The sequence below is a fragment of the Pelophylax lessonae genome (assembly GCF_965119305.1).
Source record: "Pelophylax lessonae genome assembly, chromosome: 6".
Lineage (NCBI taxonomy): Eukaryota > Metazoa > Chordata > Amphibia > Anura > Ranidae > Pelophylax > Pelophylax lessonae.
This window is the reverse complement of record NC_138773.1, coordinates 2723994-2740626: the sequence shown is the minus strand read 5'-3', so window position 1 is coordinate 2740626 and position 16633 is coordinate 2723994. Positions and strand designations below refer to the sequence as shown.

The window sequence follows — 16633 nt, the reverse complement described above, 5'->3', positions numbered from 1 at the left end:
ACGAATCCGGGGGGGATTTGGGGGGATATAATGTGGATGGGTGGGAGGATGTAGAATGTAGGGGATTTGGGGGGATATAATGTGGATGGGTGGAGGGGATGTAGAATGTAGGGGATTTGGGGGGATATAATGTGGATGGGTGGAGGGGATGTAGAATGTAGGGGATTTGGGGGGGATATAATGTGGATGGGTGGAGGGGATGTAGAATGTAGGGGATTTGGGGGGGATATAATGTGGATGGGTGGAGGGGATGTAGAATGTAGGGGATTTGGGGGGATATAATGTGGATGGGTGGAGGGGATGTAGAATGTAGGGGATTTGGGGGGGATATAATGTGGATGGGTGGAGGGGATGTAGAATGTAGGGGATTTGGGGAGAATATGATGTGGATGGGTGGAGGGGATGTAGAATGTAGGGGATTTGGGGGGATATAATGTGGATGGGTGGAGGGGATGTAGAATATAGGGGATTTGGGGGGGATATAATGTGGATGGGTGGAGGGGATGTAGAATATAGGGGATTTGGGGGGGATATAATATGGATGGGTGGAGGGGATGTAGAATGTAGGGGATTTGGGGGGATATAATGTGGATGGGTGGAGGGGATGTAGAATGTAGGGGATTTGGGGGGATATAATGTGGATGGGTGGAGGGGATGTAGAATGTAGGGGATTTGGGGGGGATATAATGTGGATGGGTGGAGGGGATGTAGAATGTAGGGGATTTGGGGGGAATATGATGTGGATGGGTGGAGGGGATGTAGAATGTAGGGGATTTGGGGGGATATAATGTGGATGGGTGGAGGGGATGTAGAATGTAGGGGATTTGGGGGGAATAATGGGGATGGATGGGGGGATGTAGAATGTAGGGGATTTGGGGGGGATATAATGTGGATGGGTGGAGGGGATGTAGAATGTAGGGGATTTGGGGGGGATATAATGTGGATGGGTGGAGGGGATGTAGAATGTAGGGGATTTGGGGGGGATATAATGTGGATGGGTGGAGGGATGTACAATGTAGGGGATTTGGGGGGATATAATGTGGATGGGTGGAGGGGATGTAGAATGTAGGGGATTTGGGGGGAATAATGGGGATGGATGGGGGGGGTGTACAATGTAGGGGATTTGGGGGGGGGGGATATAATGTGGATGGGTGGGGGGATGTACAATGTAGGGGATTTGGGGGCGATATAATTTGGATGGGTGGAGGGGATGTAGAATGTAGGGGATTTGGGGGGATATAATGGGGATGGGTGGAGGGGATGTAGAATGTAGGGGATTTGGGGGGGATATAATGTGGATGGGTGGGGGGATGTAGAATGTAGGGGATTTGGGGGGGATATAATGTGGATGGGTGGGGGGATGTAGAATATAGGGGATTTGGGGGGGATATAATGTGGATGGGTGGGGGGATGTAGAATATAGGGGATTTGGGGGGGATATAATGTGGATGGGTGGGGGATGTAGAATGTAGGGTATATGGGGTGGATATAATGTGGGTGGGTGGGGGATGTAGAATTTAGGGGATGTAATGTGGATGGGTGGAGGGGATGTAGAATGTAGGGTATATGGGGGGGATATAATGGGGATGGGTGGAGGGGATGTAGAATGTAGGGGATTTGGGGGGGATATAATGTGGATGGGTGGGGGGATGTAGAATGTAGGGGATTTGGGGGGGGATATAATGTGGATGGGTGGGGGATGTAGAATATAGGGGATTTGGGGGGGGATATAATGTGGATGGGTGGTGGGATGTAGAATATAGGGGATTTGGGGGGGATATAATGTGGATGGGTGGGGGATGTAGAATGTAGGGTATATGGGGTGGATATAATGTGGATGGGTGGGGGGGATGTAGAATGTAGGGGATTTGGGGGGGATATAATGTGGATGGGTGGAGAGGATGTAGAATGTAGGGGATTTGGGGGGATATAATGTGGATGGGTGGAGGGGATGTAGAATGTAGGGGATTTGGGGGGATATAATGTGGATGGGTGGAGGGGATGTAGAATGTAGGGGATTTGGGGGGGATATAATGTGGATGGGTGGAGGGGATGTAGAATATAGGGGATTTGGGGGGGATATAATGTGGATGGGTGGAGGGGATGTAGAATATAGGGGATTTGGGGGGGATATAATATGGATGGGTGGAGGGGATGTAGAATGTAGGGGATTTGGGGGGATATAATGTGGATGGGTGGAGGGGATGTAGAATGTAGGGGATTTGGGGGGATATAATGTGGATGGGTGGAGGGGATGTAGAATGTAGGGGATTTGGGGGGGATATAATGTGGATGGGTGGAGGGGATGTAGAATGTAGGGGATTTGGGGAGAATATGATGTGGATGGGTGGAGGGGATGTAGAATGTAGGGGATTTGGGGGGATATAATGTGGATGGGTGGAGGGGATGTAGAATGTAGGGGATTTGGGGGGAATAATGGGGATGGATGGGGGGATGTAGAATGTAGGGGATTTGGGGGGGATATAATGTGGATGGGTGGAGGGGATGTAGAATGTAGGGGATTTGGGGGGATATAATGTGGATGGGTGGAGGGGATGTAGAATGTAGGGGATTTGGGGGGGATATAATGTGGATGGGTGGAGGGGATGTAGAATATAGGGGATTTGGGGGGGATATAATGTGGATGGGTGGAGGGGATGTAGAATATAGGGGATTTGGGGGGGATATAATATGGATGGGTGGAGGGGATGTAGAATGTAGGGGATTTGGGGGGATATAATGTGGATGGGTGGAGGGGATGTAGAATGTAGGGTATTTGGGGGGATATAATGTGGATGGGTGGAGGGGATGTAGAATGTAGGGGATTTGGGGGGGATATAATGTGGATGGGTGGAGGGGATGTAGAATGTAGGGGATTTGGGGGGAATATGATGTGGATGGGTGGAGGGGATGTAGAATGTAGGGGATTTGGGGGGATATAATGTGGATGGGTGGAGGGGATGTAGAATGTAGGGGATTTGGGGGGAATAATGGGGATGGATGGGGGGGATGTAGAATGTAGGGGATTTGGGGGGGATATAATGTGGATGGGTGGAGGGGATGTAGAATGTAGGGGATTTGGGGGGGATATAATGTGGATGGGTGGAGGGGATGTAGAATGTAGGGGATTTGGGGGGGATATAATGTGGATGGGTGGAGGGATGTACAATGTAGGGGATTTGGGGGGATATAATGTGGATGGGTGGAGGGGATGTAGAATGTAGGGGATTTGGGGGGAATAATGGGGATGGATGGGGGGGGTGTACAATGTAGGGGATTTGGGGGGATATAATGTGGATGGGTGGAGGGGATGTAGAATGTAGGGGATTTGGGGGGATATAATGTGGATGGGTGGAGGGGATGTACAATGTGGGGGATTTGGGGGGATATAATGTGGATGGGTGAGGGGATGTAGAATGTAGAGGATTTGGGGGGGATATAATGTGGATGGGTGGAGGGGATGTAGAGTGTAGGGTATATGGGGGGGGGTATAATGTGGATGGGTGGGGGATGTAGAATGTACGGGATTTGAGGGGGGATATAATGTGGATGGGTGGGGGGATGTAGAATGTAGGGGATTTGGGGGGGATATAATGTGGATGGGTGGAGGGGATGTAGAATGTAGGGGATTTGGGGGGGATATAATGTGGATGGGTGGAGGGGATGTACAATGTAGGGGATTTGGGGTGGATATAATGTGGATGGGTGGGGGGATGTAGAATGTAGGGGATTTTGGGGGATATAATGTGGATGGGTGAAAGGGATGTAGAATGTACGGGATTTGGGGGGGATATAATGTGGATGGGTGGAGGGGATGTACAATGTAGGGGATTTGGGGTGTATATAATGTGGATGGGTAAAGGGGATGTAGAATGTAGGGGATTTGGGGTGGATATAATGTGGATGGGTGGGGGGATGTAGAATGTAGGGTATATGGGGGGACATAATGTGGATGGGTGAAGGGGATGTAGAATGTAGGGTATATGGGGGGAGATATAATGTGGATGGGTGGGGGGATGTACAATGTAGGGGATTTGGGGGGGGGATATAATGTGGATGGGTGGGGGATGTAGAATGTAGGGGATTTGGGGGGAAATAATGTGGATGGGTGGAGGGGATGTAGAGTGTAGGGGATTTTGGGGGATATAATGTGGATGGGTGGGGGGGATTTAGAGTGTAGGGTATATGGGGGGGATATAATGTGGATGGGTGGAGGGGATGTAGAGTGTAGGGTATATGGGGGGATATAATGTGGATGCCTCCATTGTTGTCTTTTCCTGATTGCTCTTCTATTTTATCGTTATCACAGCGCTCTCCTCCGCCAGCGCCTTCTTTGTGGACACGACGCGTCCAATCATATTCCAGAATGAGGATCCCAGCTTTGGCCATCAGGTGGTGCAGATGGATAAATGGTGAGAGGGTGGAATAATCTGCAGGGCAGAGGATCACAAAGTGTTCTCTGTCACTATTAGTATAATAAACCTCCATGGTGAATGGAGCGGGCCGTGCAGCGCTGGGGTCATGGGGTCAGTGTCTGCATGGAGTTTGTGTGATCTCCCCATGTCAGTGTCTGCATGGAGTTTGTGTGATCTCCCCATGTCAGTGTCTGCATGGAGTTTGTGTGATCTCCCCATGTCAGTGTCTGCATGGAGTCTGTGTGATCTCCCCATGTCAGTGTCTGCATGGAGTCTGTGTGATCTCCCCATGTCAGTGTCTGCATGGAGTTTGAGTGATCTCCCCATGTCAGTGTGGGCTCACAGCCCAGAAATCTGTCCCTGATCTGTATGTGTATGGGGGAGGGGGGGACTCAGATCTGATATTTCTGTATAGTGTAATAATGTAACCCCGATGTTTATCAGAGGTGTGCCGTGTCATTGCAGGGTGATAGTCAGCTCTCCGCTCCACAAAGAAAGCCAGAACAAGACGGGACGGATATATCGCTGCGACCCGCAGACGGCCAACTGCAACCCCATGCCCATCCCTGGTAACATTGTATTCACCTTTTATATCCAATGGTTTTACCTCATCCCAACACCGATACATTGTATATTACTGAGCAATGATGTCACTCTGTATAATATATCTTATATCTGGAGAGCGGTGATGTCACTCTGTATAATATATCTTATATCTGGAGAGTGGTGATGTCACTCTGTATAATATATCTTATATCTGGAGAGCGGTGATGTCACTCTGTATAATATATCTTATATCTGGAGAGTGGTGATGTCACCAATGTATATTTATATATGTTCTGTATTACAGGCTCCTCTGATGATGATATAAATTCCTCTCTTGGATTGTCTATGACTGTACAGGAGAGCCCCCCTCTGCTTCTGGTAGGTATTGTATGTGTCCTCCTCAGGGTGTGTGACGTCCTCTATGTGTCCTCCTCAGGGTGTGTGACATCCTCTATGTGTCCTCCTCAGGGTGTGTGACATCCTCCATGTGTCCTCCTCAGGGTGTGTGACGTCCTCTATGTGTCCTCCTCAGGGTGTGTGACGTCCTCTATGTGTCCTCCTCAGGGTGTGTGACGTCCTCTATATGTCCTCCTCAGGGTGTGTGACGTCCTCCATGTGTCCTCCTCAGGGTGTGTGACGTCCTCTATATGTCCTCCTCAGGGTGTGAGATGTCCTCTATATGTCCTCCTCAGGGTGTGTGACATCCTCCATGTGTCCTCCTCAGGGTGTGTGACATCCTCCATGTGTCCTCCTCAGGGTGTGTGACGTCCTCTATGTGTCCTCCTCAGGGTGTGTGACATCCTCCATGTGTCCTCCTCAGGGTGTGCAACGTCCTCTATGTGTCCTCCTCAGGGTGTGTGACGTCCTCTATGTGTCCTCCTCAGGGTGTGTGACGTCCTCTATATGTCCTCCTCAGGGTGTGTGACGTCCTCCATGTGTCCTCCTCAGGGTGTGTGACGTCCTCTATATGTCCTTCTCAGGGTGTGTGACGTCCTCTATATGTCCTCCTCAGGGTGTGTGACGTCCTCCATGTGTCCTCCTCAGGGTGTGTGACGTCCTCTATATGTCCTCCTCAGGGTGTGTGATGTCCTCTATATGTCCTCCTCAGGGTGTGTGACATCCTCCATGTGTCCTCCTCAGGGTGTGTGACATCCTCCATGTGTCCTCCTCAGGGTGTGTGACGTCCTCTATATGTCCTCCTCAGGGTGTGTGACGTCCTCTATATGTCCTCCTCAGGGTGTGTGACGTCCTCTATATGTCCTCCTCAGGGTGTGTGACATCCTCCATGTGTCCTTCTCAGGGTGTGTGACGTCCTCCATGTGTCCTCCTCAGGGTGTGTGACATCCTCCATGTGTCCTCCTCAGGGTGTGTGACGTCCTCTATATGTCCTCCTCAGGGTGTGTGATGTCCTCTATATGTCCTCCTCAGGGTGTGTGATGTCCTCCATGTGTCCTCCTCAGGGTGTGTGACATCCTCCATGTGTCCTCCTCAGGGTGTGCAACGTCCTCTATGTGTCCTCCTCAGGGTGTGTGACATCCTCCATGTGTCCTCCTCAGGGTGTGTGACGTCCTCTATGTGTCCTCCTCAGGGTGTGCAACGTCCTCCATGTGTCCTCCTCAGGGTGTGTGACGTCCTCTATGTGTCCTCCTCAGGGTGTGTGACGTCCTCTATATGTCCTCCTCAGGGTGTGTGACGTCCTCCATGTGTCCTCCTCAGGGTGTGTGACGTCCTCTATATGTCCTCCTCAGGGTGTGTGATGTCCTCTATATGTCCTCCTCAGGGTGTGTGACATCCTCCATGTGTCCTCCTCAGGGTGTGTGACATCCTCTATATGTCCTCCTCAGGGTGTGTGACATCCTCCATGTGTCCTCCTCAGGGTGTGTGACATCCTCCATGTGTCCTCCTCAGGGTGTGTGATGTCCTCCATGTGTCCTCCTCAGGGTGTGCAACGTCCTCTATGTGTCCTCCTCAGGGTGTGTGACATCCTCCATGTGTCCTCCTCAGGGTGTGTGACATCCTCCATGTGTCCTCCTCAGGGTGTGTGACGTCCTCTATATGTCCTCCTCAGGGTGTGTGACATCCTCCATGTGTCCTCCTCAGGGTGTGTGACGTCCTCTATATGTCCTCCTCAGGGTGTGTGATGTCCTCTATATGTCCTCCTCAGGGTGTGTGACATCCTCCATGTGTCCTCCTCAGGGTGTGTGACATCCTCCATGTGTCCTCCTCAGGGTGTGTGACCTCCTCCATGTGTCCTCCTCAGGGTGTGTGACGTCCTCTATATGTCCTCCTCAGGGTGTGTGACATCCTCCATGTGTCCTCCTCAGGGTGTGTGACGTCCTCTATATGTCCTCCTCAGGGTGTGTGACATCCTCTATATGTCCTCCTCAGGGTGTGTGACATCCTCCATGTGTCCTCCTCAGCGTGTGTGACATTCTCCATGTGTCCTCCTCAGGGTGTGTGACATCCTCTATGTGTCCTCCTCAGGGTGTGTGACATCCTCCATGTGTCCTCCTCAGGGTGTGTGACCTCCTCCATGTGTCCTCCTCAGGGTGTGTGACATTCTCCATGTGTCCTCCTCAGGGTGTGTGACATCCTCCATGTGTCCTCCTCAGGGTGTGTGACATCCTCTATGTGTCCTCCTCAGGGTGTGTGACATCCTCCATGTGTCCTCCTCAGGGTGTGTGACCTCCTCCATGTGTCCTCCTCAGGGTGTGTGACATCCTCCATGTGTCCTCCTCAGGGTGTGTGACATCCTCTATATGTCCTCCTCAGGGTGTGTGACATCCTCCATGTGTCCTCCTCAGGGTGTGTGACCTCCTCCATGTGTCCTCCTCAGGGTGTGTGACATCCTCCATGTGTCCTCCTCAGGGTGTGTGACCTCCTCCATGTGTCCTCCTCAGGGTGTGTGACATCCTCCATGTGTCCTCCTCAGGGTGTGTGACATCCTCTATATGTCCTCCTCAGGGTGTGTGACATCCTCCATGTGTCCTCCTCAGGGTGTGTGACATCCTCCATGTGTCCTCCTCAGGGTGTGTGACGTCCTTCATGTGTCCTCCTCAGGGTGTGCAACGTCCTCTATGTGTCCTCCTCAGGGTGTGTGACGTCCTCTATGTGTCCTCCTCAGGGTGTGTGACGTCCTCTATATGTCCTCCTCAGGGTGTGTGACATCCTCCATGTGTCCTCCTCAGGGTGTGCAACGTCCTCTATGTGTCCTCCTCAGGGTGTGTGACGTCCTCTATGTGTCCTCCTCAGGGTGTGTGACGTCCTCTATATGTCCTCCTCAGGGTGTGTGATGTCCTCCATGTGTCCTCCTCAGGGTGTGTGACATCCTCCATGTGTCCTCCTCAGGGTGTGCAACGTCCTCTATGTGTCCTCCTCAGGGTGTGTGACATCCTCCATGTGTCCTCCTCAGGGTGTGTGACGTCCTCTATGTGTCCTCCTCAGGGTGTGCAACGTCCTCCATGTGTCCTCCTCAGGGTGTGTGACGTCCTCCATGTGTCCTCCTCAGGGTGTGTGACGTCCTCTATATGTCCTCCTCAGGGTGTGTGACATCCTCCATGTGTCCTCCTCAGGGTGTGTGACGTCCTCTATATGTCCTCCTCAGGGTGTGTGACATCCTCCATGTGTCCTCCTCAGGGTGTGTGACATCCTCCATGTGTCCTCCTCAGGGTGTGTGACATCCTCTATATGTCCTCCTCAGGGTGTGTGACATCCTCCATGTGTCCTCCTCAGGGTGTGTGACATCCTCCATGTGTCCTCCTCAGGGTGTGTGATGTCCTCCATGTGTCCTCCTCAGGGTGTGCAACGTCCTCTATGTGTCCTCCTCAGGGTGTGTGACATCCTCCATGTGTCCTCCTCAGGGTGTGTGACGTCCTCTATGTGTCCTCCTCAGGGTGTGTGACGTCCTCTATATGTCCTCCTCAGGGTGTGTGACATCCTCCATGTGTCCTCCTCAGGGTGTGTGACATCCTCCATGTGTCCTCCTCAGGGTGTGTGACATCCTCCATGTGTCCTCCTCAGGGTGTGTGACCTCCTCCATGTGTCCTCCTCAGGGTGTGTGACATCCTCCATGTGTCCTCCTCAGGGTGTGTGACGTCCTCTATATGTCCTCCTCAGGGTGTGTGACATCCTCTATATGTCCTCCTCAGGGTGTGTGACATCCTCTATATGTCCTCCTCAGGGTGTGTGATGTCCTCTATATGTCCTCCTCAGGGTGTGTGACATCCTCCATGTGTCCTCCTCAGGGTGTGACATCCTCCATGTGTCCTCCTCAGGGTGTGTGACATCCTCTATATGTCCTCCTCAGGGTGTGTGACATCCTCCATGTGTCCTCCTCAGGGTGTGTGACATCCTCCATGTGTCCTCCTCAGGGTGTGTGACGTCCTCTATATGTCCTCCTCAGGGTGTGTGACATCCTCTATATGTCCTCCTCAGGGTGTGTGACATCCTCCATGTGTCCTCCTCAGGGTGTGTGACATCCTCCATGTGTCCTCCTCAGGGTGTGTGACATCCTCCATGTGTCCTCCTCAGGGTGTGTGACATCCTCTATATGTCCTCCTCAGGGTGTGTGACATCCTCCATGTGTCCTCCTCAGGGTGTGTGACATCCTCCATGTGTCCTCCTCAGGGTGTGTGATGTCCTCCATGTGTCCTCCTCAGGGTGTGCAACGTCCTCCATGTGTCCTCCTCAGGGTGTGTGACATCCTCCATGTGTCCTCCTCAGGGTGTGTGACATCCTCCATGTGTCCTCCTCAGGGTGTGTGACATCCTCCATGTGTCCTCCTCAGGGTGTGTGACGTCCTCTATGTGTCCTCCTCAGGGTGTGTGACGTCCTCTATATGTCCTCCTCAGGGTGTGTGACATCCTCCATGTGTCCTCCTCAGGGTGTGTGACATCCTCCATGTGTCCTCCTCAGGGTGTGTGACATCCTCCATGTGTCCTCCTCAGGGTGTGTGACATCCTCTATATGTCCTCCTCAGGGTGTGTGACATCCTCCATGTGTCCTCCTCAGGGTGTGTGACATCCTCCATGTGTCCTCCTCAGGGTGTGCAACGTCCTCTATGTGTCCTCCTCAGGGTGTGTGACATCCTCCATGTGTCCTCCTCAGGGTGTGTGACGTCCTCTATGTGTCCTCCTCAGGGTGTGTGACGTCCTCTATGTGTCCTCCTCAGGGTGTGTGACGTCCTCTATATGTCCTCCTCAGGGTGTGTGACATCCTCCATGTGTCCTCCTCAGGGTGTATGACGTCCTCTATATGTCCTCCTCAGGGTGTGTGATGTCCTCTATATGTCCTCCTCAGGGTGTGTGACGTCCTCCATGTGTCCTCCTCAGGGTGTGTGACATCCTCCATGTGTCCTCCTCAGGGTGTGTGACCTCCTCCATGTGTCCTCCTCAGGGTGTGTGACATCCTCCATGTGTCCTCCTCAGGGTGTGTGACCTCCTCTATGTGTCCTCCTCAGGGTGTGCAACGTCCTCTATGTGTCCTCCTCAGGGTGTGTGACGTCCTCTATGTGTCCTCCTCAGGGTGTGTGACGTCCTCTATATGTCCTCCTCAGGGTGTGTGATGTCCTCCATGTGTCCTCCTCAGGGTGTGTGACATCCTCCATGTGTCCTCCTCAGGTGTGTGACGTCCTCTATATTTCCTCCTCAGGGTGTGTGATGTCCTCCATGTGTCCTCCTCAGGGTGTGTGACATCCTCCATGTGTCCTCCTCAGGGTGTGTGACATCCTCTATATGTCCTCCTCAGGGTGTGTGACATCCTCCATGTGTCCTCCTCAGGTGTGTGACGTCCTCTATATTTCCTCCTCAGGGTGTGTGATGTCCTCCATGTGTCCTCCTCAGGGTGTGTGACATCCTCCATGTGTCCTCCTCAGGGTGTGTGACATCCTCTATATGTCCTCCTCAGGGTGTGTGACATCCTCCATGTGTCCTCCTCAGAGTGTGTGACATCCTCCATGTGTCCTCCTCAGGGTGTGTGACGTCCTCCATGTGTCCTCCTCAGGGTGTGTGACATCCTCCATGTGTCCTCCTCAGGGTGTGTGACATCCTCCATGTGTCCTCCTCAGGGTGTGTGACCTCCTCCATGTGTCCTCCTCAGGGTGTGTGACGTCCTCTATGTGTCCTCCTCAGGGTGTGTGACATCCTCCATGTGTCCTCCTCAGGGTGTGTGACATCCTCTATGTGTCCTCCTCAGGGTGTGTGACGTCCTCTATGTGTCCTCCTCAGGGTGTGTGACATCCTCCATGTGTCCTCCTCAGGGTGTGTGACATCCTCTATGTGTCCTCCTCAGGGTGTGTGACGTCCTCTATGTGTCCTCCTCAGGGTGTGTGACGTCCTCCATGTGTCCTCCTCAGGGTGTGTGACGTCCTCTATATGTCCTCCTCAGGGTGTGTGACGTCCTCTATATGTCCTCCTCAGGGTGTGTGACGTCCTCCATGTGTCCTCCTCAGGGTGTGTGACGTCCTCTATATGTCCTCCTCAGGGTGTGTGACGTCCTCCATGTGTCCTCCTCAGGGTGTGTGACGTCCTCTATATGTCCTCCTCAGGGTGTGTGACGTCCTCCATGTGTCCTCCTCAGGGTGTGTGACGTCCTCCATGTGTCCTCCTCAGGGTGTGTGACGTTGTTAGGAACCTGTCAGGAAGGCTCTGGCAGATGATGAGTTAAGACTCACAGGCTATTTCGGCTCCACCCCTCTCATCTAGAAAGAGCTCTATTTAAGCTGGATCAGCACACAGGTTCAGTGCTGTCTTGTCTTCAGCTCCTGCCATTGTTCCGGAACCTGTGACCTGTTTGCTGCTGATTTCCTGTTGACTTTTTGGCTTGTTCCTGACTCCGCTCGTCTGCTGCCCGTCCTGACCCCGGCTTGTTTGACCATTCTCTCAGGTCTCCCTTGTCTGTTTAAGCGCCTTCGGACCTTGATCGGTTCACCCTTGGTGGGGCGACCCTGAGGACCGCGACCTGGTATCCACACGCAGCAAACTCCATCCTCACCACTAGAGGCTCTGGCGAAAACCGGTGGATACTTAGACTCCGCACCTCAGGCTAGCCTGTGTCACTTACCTTGGGGGTTCCGTCTAAGCTCCGCCCTCTAACGGACATCGGGGCCTATCTCTGTCGCCAGGTTACCACCAGCACCCTAACAGTACAAGACAGCCATGTCGGAACCTGCAAGAGAGGCTTCACCGTTAGAGGAGATCTGCCAACACCTAGCAGCCCTGTCTCAAGCCGTGAGGACGCTTCAGGATGGCTATACACAGTTAGAGGGACGATTACGCTCTGAAACCCTCACGGCAGATTCCACTGCGCCATCTGCTCCCTCCTCCGCTGCCGCAGCCGCAACCGCAGCACCGGCCTCCAGCCCCACAGTAGTGATGCTGCCACCAGAACCTCGGGTCCCTACCCCTGAAAAATATTCCGGAGATCGGGGTAAATTCCGAGCGTTTCGCAATGCCTGCCAGCTCTACTTCTCCTTGCAACCCCGGACCTTCTCCCTGGAGGCCACCAAGGTGGGGTTTGTTATTTCATTGCTACTATGCGGACCCCAGTCCTGGGCCCATCGGCTCCTTGAAGAGGGTAGCCCCCATTTGAACTCTCTATTGTCATTTTTTGAAGCCATGGCCCAACTCTATGACGATCCACAGCGATCTTCCGCCGCAGAAGCTGCGCTACACGTTCTCCAGCAGGGGCGCAGACCCGTAGAAGACTATGTCACGGACTTCCGTCGCCTGAGTTCCGACACTTCCTGGAACGAGGCTGCACTCCGGTACCAGTTCCGTCTAGGCTTGTCCGAAGCACTGAAGGACGCATTGGCCCGGGTGGGCATCCCCGACGCCCTAGAGGATTTGATCTCCCAGGCCATTCAAATCGACCGTCGGCTCCGAGAACGCCGGGCGGAACGATCAACGCAGCAGTTTCGGCCAGCCTGGATGTTGCCACGAGTAGCACCTCCTGTACACTTCCTTTCCGCTGGGGCAGTCTCTCCCAGCCCTGCTCCCGCCAGAGCCATGCCTGATGCTCCTGAACCCAAGCAACTTGGGGTTATGCGGCCTGTCTTGTCTCCGGAGGAGAGACGTCGCCGCCAGCTGGGTAATCTTTGCCTGTATTGCGGAGAAGCTGGCCATTATGTGCGCTCCTGAGCAGCAAAACACCATAAGTCTTTGCCAGTCTCGCCCTCCAGTTGTGTGGCATCAGTTACCTCTACCTCCCACTTAGCCTTTCCTGTGTCTTTGCAACTCCCAGAAGGACCCATCCAGGTTACAGCAATCATTGACTCGGGAGCCTGCAGTTGTTTCATTGACCGTTCCTTTGCGGGGCAGCAAGGCATACCTCTCCAGACCAAGACCCAGGACCTCACTATCTTCCTGGCCGATGGCTCCCACATCAAGTCTGGACCCGTGACCCAAGAAACCCTTCCTCTTCCAATGGTCTCTCCATCTGGCCATAAGGAATTGATACGTTTGGATGTCATCGCATCTCCCTTATTTCCCATTATCCTGGGATTGCCATGGTTGCAGGCACACAACCCGCAAATCAACTGGATCACAGGAGCCGTCCAGTTCCCGTCTCCTTACTGCAGGAACTCCTGTCTACCCGCTCCATCCAAGTCCCCCCAAACTCTGTTCTGTCTCGAATCTGAGCCTGATTTATGTTCTGTTGTACCCAAGGCATATCACGACTTCCTGGATGTTTTCAGTAAGCGAGGAGCTGAGACCTTACCTCCTCACCGTTCATATGATTGCCCGAACGACTTGCTCCCGGGAGCCGAGATCCCATTTGGCCGAATTTACCCACTATCTGAACGTGAGCTGGACGTTTTAAAGGACTATGTGGACGAAAGTCTGAAGAAGGGGTTTATCCATCCTTCCACCTCTCCGGCAGGGGCAGGTATCTTTTTTGTAGAAAAGAAGGATCACTCCCTTCGACCTTGTATAGATTACCGAGACTTGAATAAAGTTACCATTAAGAACCGCTACCCTCTCCCTCTGGTTCCCGAGCTCTTTCAGCGGCTCAGATCTGCTGTCCTGTTCACTAAGTTGGATCTCCGCGGGGCCTACAACTTAGTCCGTATTAGAGAAGGCGATGAGTGGAAGACAGCTTTTCGTACCAGGTTCTGGCATTTCGAATATCTTGTGATGCTTTTTGGCCTCTGCAACGCCCCAGCTACGTTCCAACACTTTGTGAACGATATTTTCCGGGATTGGCTGGATATCTTTGTCATAGTTTACCTAGATGACATCCTAATCATCTCTACATCCCTGGAGCAACATCGCGAGCATGTTCGAAATGTCCTCGGCCGCCTCCGCCAGCATGGTCTCTATGTTAAGGCCGAGAAGTGTGAATTCGAACGGAGCAGCATCCCGTTTCTGGGGTTAATAATTTCTACAGAGGGTATAGAGATGGATCCCCAGAAAGTCTCTGCCATCCTGGATTGGCCACCTCCATCTGACAAAAAGGGAGTGCAGCGATTCGTTGGCTTCGCCAACTTCTATAGAAAGTTCATTAAGGGTTTCTCTCATATCATCACTCCCATTACTCAGCTCACCAAGAAGAGTGTTCGCTTTCAATGGACCCCCGAAGCCCAGTCCGCCTTCTTGGTCCTTAAGAAGCTCTTCACGTCAGCCCCTGTGTTGAGTCACCCGGATTCCACCTTACCCTACCTCCTCGAGGTTGACGCTTCTGAAGTTGCTGTCGGGGCAGTCCTCTCCCAAAGACAGGGAACCAAGGACTTGATACACCCGATAGCCTTCTTTTCCCGGAAACTCTCCTCTGCAGAGAGGAATTATGATGTTGGGGACCGGGAACTTCTGGCGATCAAAGCCGCACTTGAAGAGTGGCGGTATTTGCTTGAGGGGGCTGTACACCCTATTCTTATTTTTACGGATCACAAAAACCTTGAGTATCTGAGATCTGCAAAACGTTTGAGACCCCGTCAGGCACGGTGGGCACTTTTTTTTTCAAGGTTTTCATTTCATATCACCTATCGGCCTGGGTCTAAAAATGTTAAACCGGATGCCCTGTCCCGGATGTTTGATAGCCCGAAGGAAACTTCAGTACCTGACACCATCCTATCCGAAAAGAACTTCCTACTTTTATTCACAAATCTGAAGGCCCGTCTTGAGCAAGCCTCTGCCCACATTCCTGGTCCACCCGGAATACCCCTGGTGCACAAGAATGGCTTGTTATGGGTTAAAGACAAGATCTTCGTCCCGGAAGAGGTCAGAACGGCAATTCTGGCTGCCTGTCATGATCACCCTCTGGCCGGTCATTTTGGCGTCCATAGAACCCTTGACCTCCTGCAGCGTTCTTTTTGGTGGCCTGACATGGAAGAGAGCTGCAGGAGTTATGTACTCTCCTGTACCACCTGTTCCCGGTGTAAAACTGCCAGAAGTAAGGCATGGGGCCTTCTCAGACCTCTTCCCATCCCTGATCGGCCCTGGCAAACAATTGCCATGGATTTTATCGTGGAACTTCCACCTTCTGCAGGGTGCTCTGCCATTTTTGTGGTGGTAGATCGACTCTCTAAAATGGCCCATTTTTTGCCCCTCAAGGGTACTCCCTCTGCAAGGGAAACTGCAGAGATCTTCATTAGGGAGATCATAAGACTCCATGGGATTCCCAGGAACATCATCTCTGACAGAGGGGTACAATTTACGTCAAGCTTCTGGAAGGCTTTATGTAAACTGTTAAAGATCGAGCTGTCTATGTCCTCAGCCTACCACCCACAGACCAACGGACAAACTGAGAGGACAAACCAAACCCTGGAGCAGTACCTGCGGTGCTTTACCACCTTTGTCCAGGATGATTGGGTAGCCCTGTTACCATTTGCAGAATTCTCCTACAACAATTCCAAGCACTCTGTTACTGGCCAATCTCCCTTCTTCACTAATTACGGATTTCATCCCTCCTTCTTACCAGATATTCCATGTGAATCCGGAGTTCCTGCAGTCCAAGACACCGTCAACTTCTTTTCCCGGAATAATAACCTTCTGCGGGAGACCTTAGCCAAGGCCCAAACTGCGTCCAAAAGGATCTTTGACAAGAGAAAGAAGGTAGAGTTGATTCTTCAACCTGACGATCGGGTCTGGCTTTCCACGGCTAATCTCCGCCTAGCCTGTCCGTCCAAGAAACTGGCTCCCAGATTTATTGGTCCATTTCCAGTTAAAAGGAAACTCAATGATGTGTCCTATGAACTATCCCTACCCGATACCCTTCGGATCCATCCCATATTTCATGTTTCCTTACTGAAGCCCGTGATCCCCGATAACTTCCCTGGTAGAAGTTCAGGTACCCCAGAACCTGTGTTCGTGGCAACCAGCTACAGTTTCTCATCAAATGGAAGGGTTATGGTCCGGAAGAGAACTCCTGGGAGCCTGAACAGGACGTCCATGCTGCGGACCTAATCCAAGCATTTTTTTCGTGCTCATCCACAAAAAAGGAGCTTGTTGGGCACCCGGAGGTTGCCCTTAAGGGGGGAGCAATGTTAGGAACCTGTCAGGAAGGCTCTGGCAGATGATGAGTTAAGACTCACAGGCTATTCCGGCTCCACCCCTCTCATCTAGAAAGAGCTCTATTTAAGCTGGATCAGCACACAGGTTCAGTGCTGTCTTGTCTTCAGCTCCTGCCATTGTTCCTGAACCTGTGAACTGTTTGCTGCTGATTTCCTGTTGACCTTT

General features: G+C 52.3%; 1 protein-coding gene across 3 annotated transcripts in view; it reads left to right on the top strand.

The window, feature by feature from the left end:
• The window catches only part of LOC309559011 (integrin alpha-M-like), a 266904-nt gene that overhangs the window by 210690 nt on the left and 39581 nt on the right, over positions 1–16633 (top strand). For 2 of the 3 annotated variants that reach the window (XM_082262121.1, XM_082262119.1), the window contains exons 2-4: positions 4310–4412; positions 4881–4984; positions 5266–5339. The exons of the other annotated variant lie outside the window; for it this stretch is intronic. In XM_082262121.1, coding sequence (XP_082118247.1) covers positions 4310–4412; positions 4881–4984; positions 5266–5339 — 281 coding nt within the window. The remainder of the gene's footprint in view (positions 1–4309; positions 4413–4880; positions 4985–5265; positions 5340–16633) is intronic. 3 annotated transcript variants of the gene reach the window in all.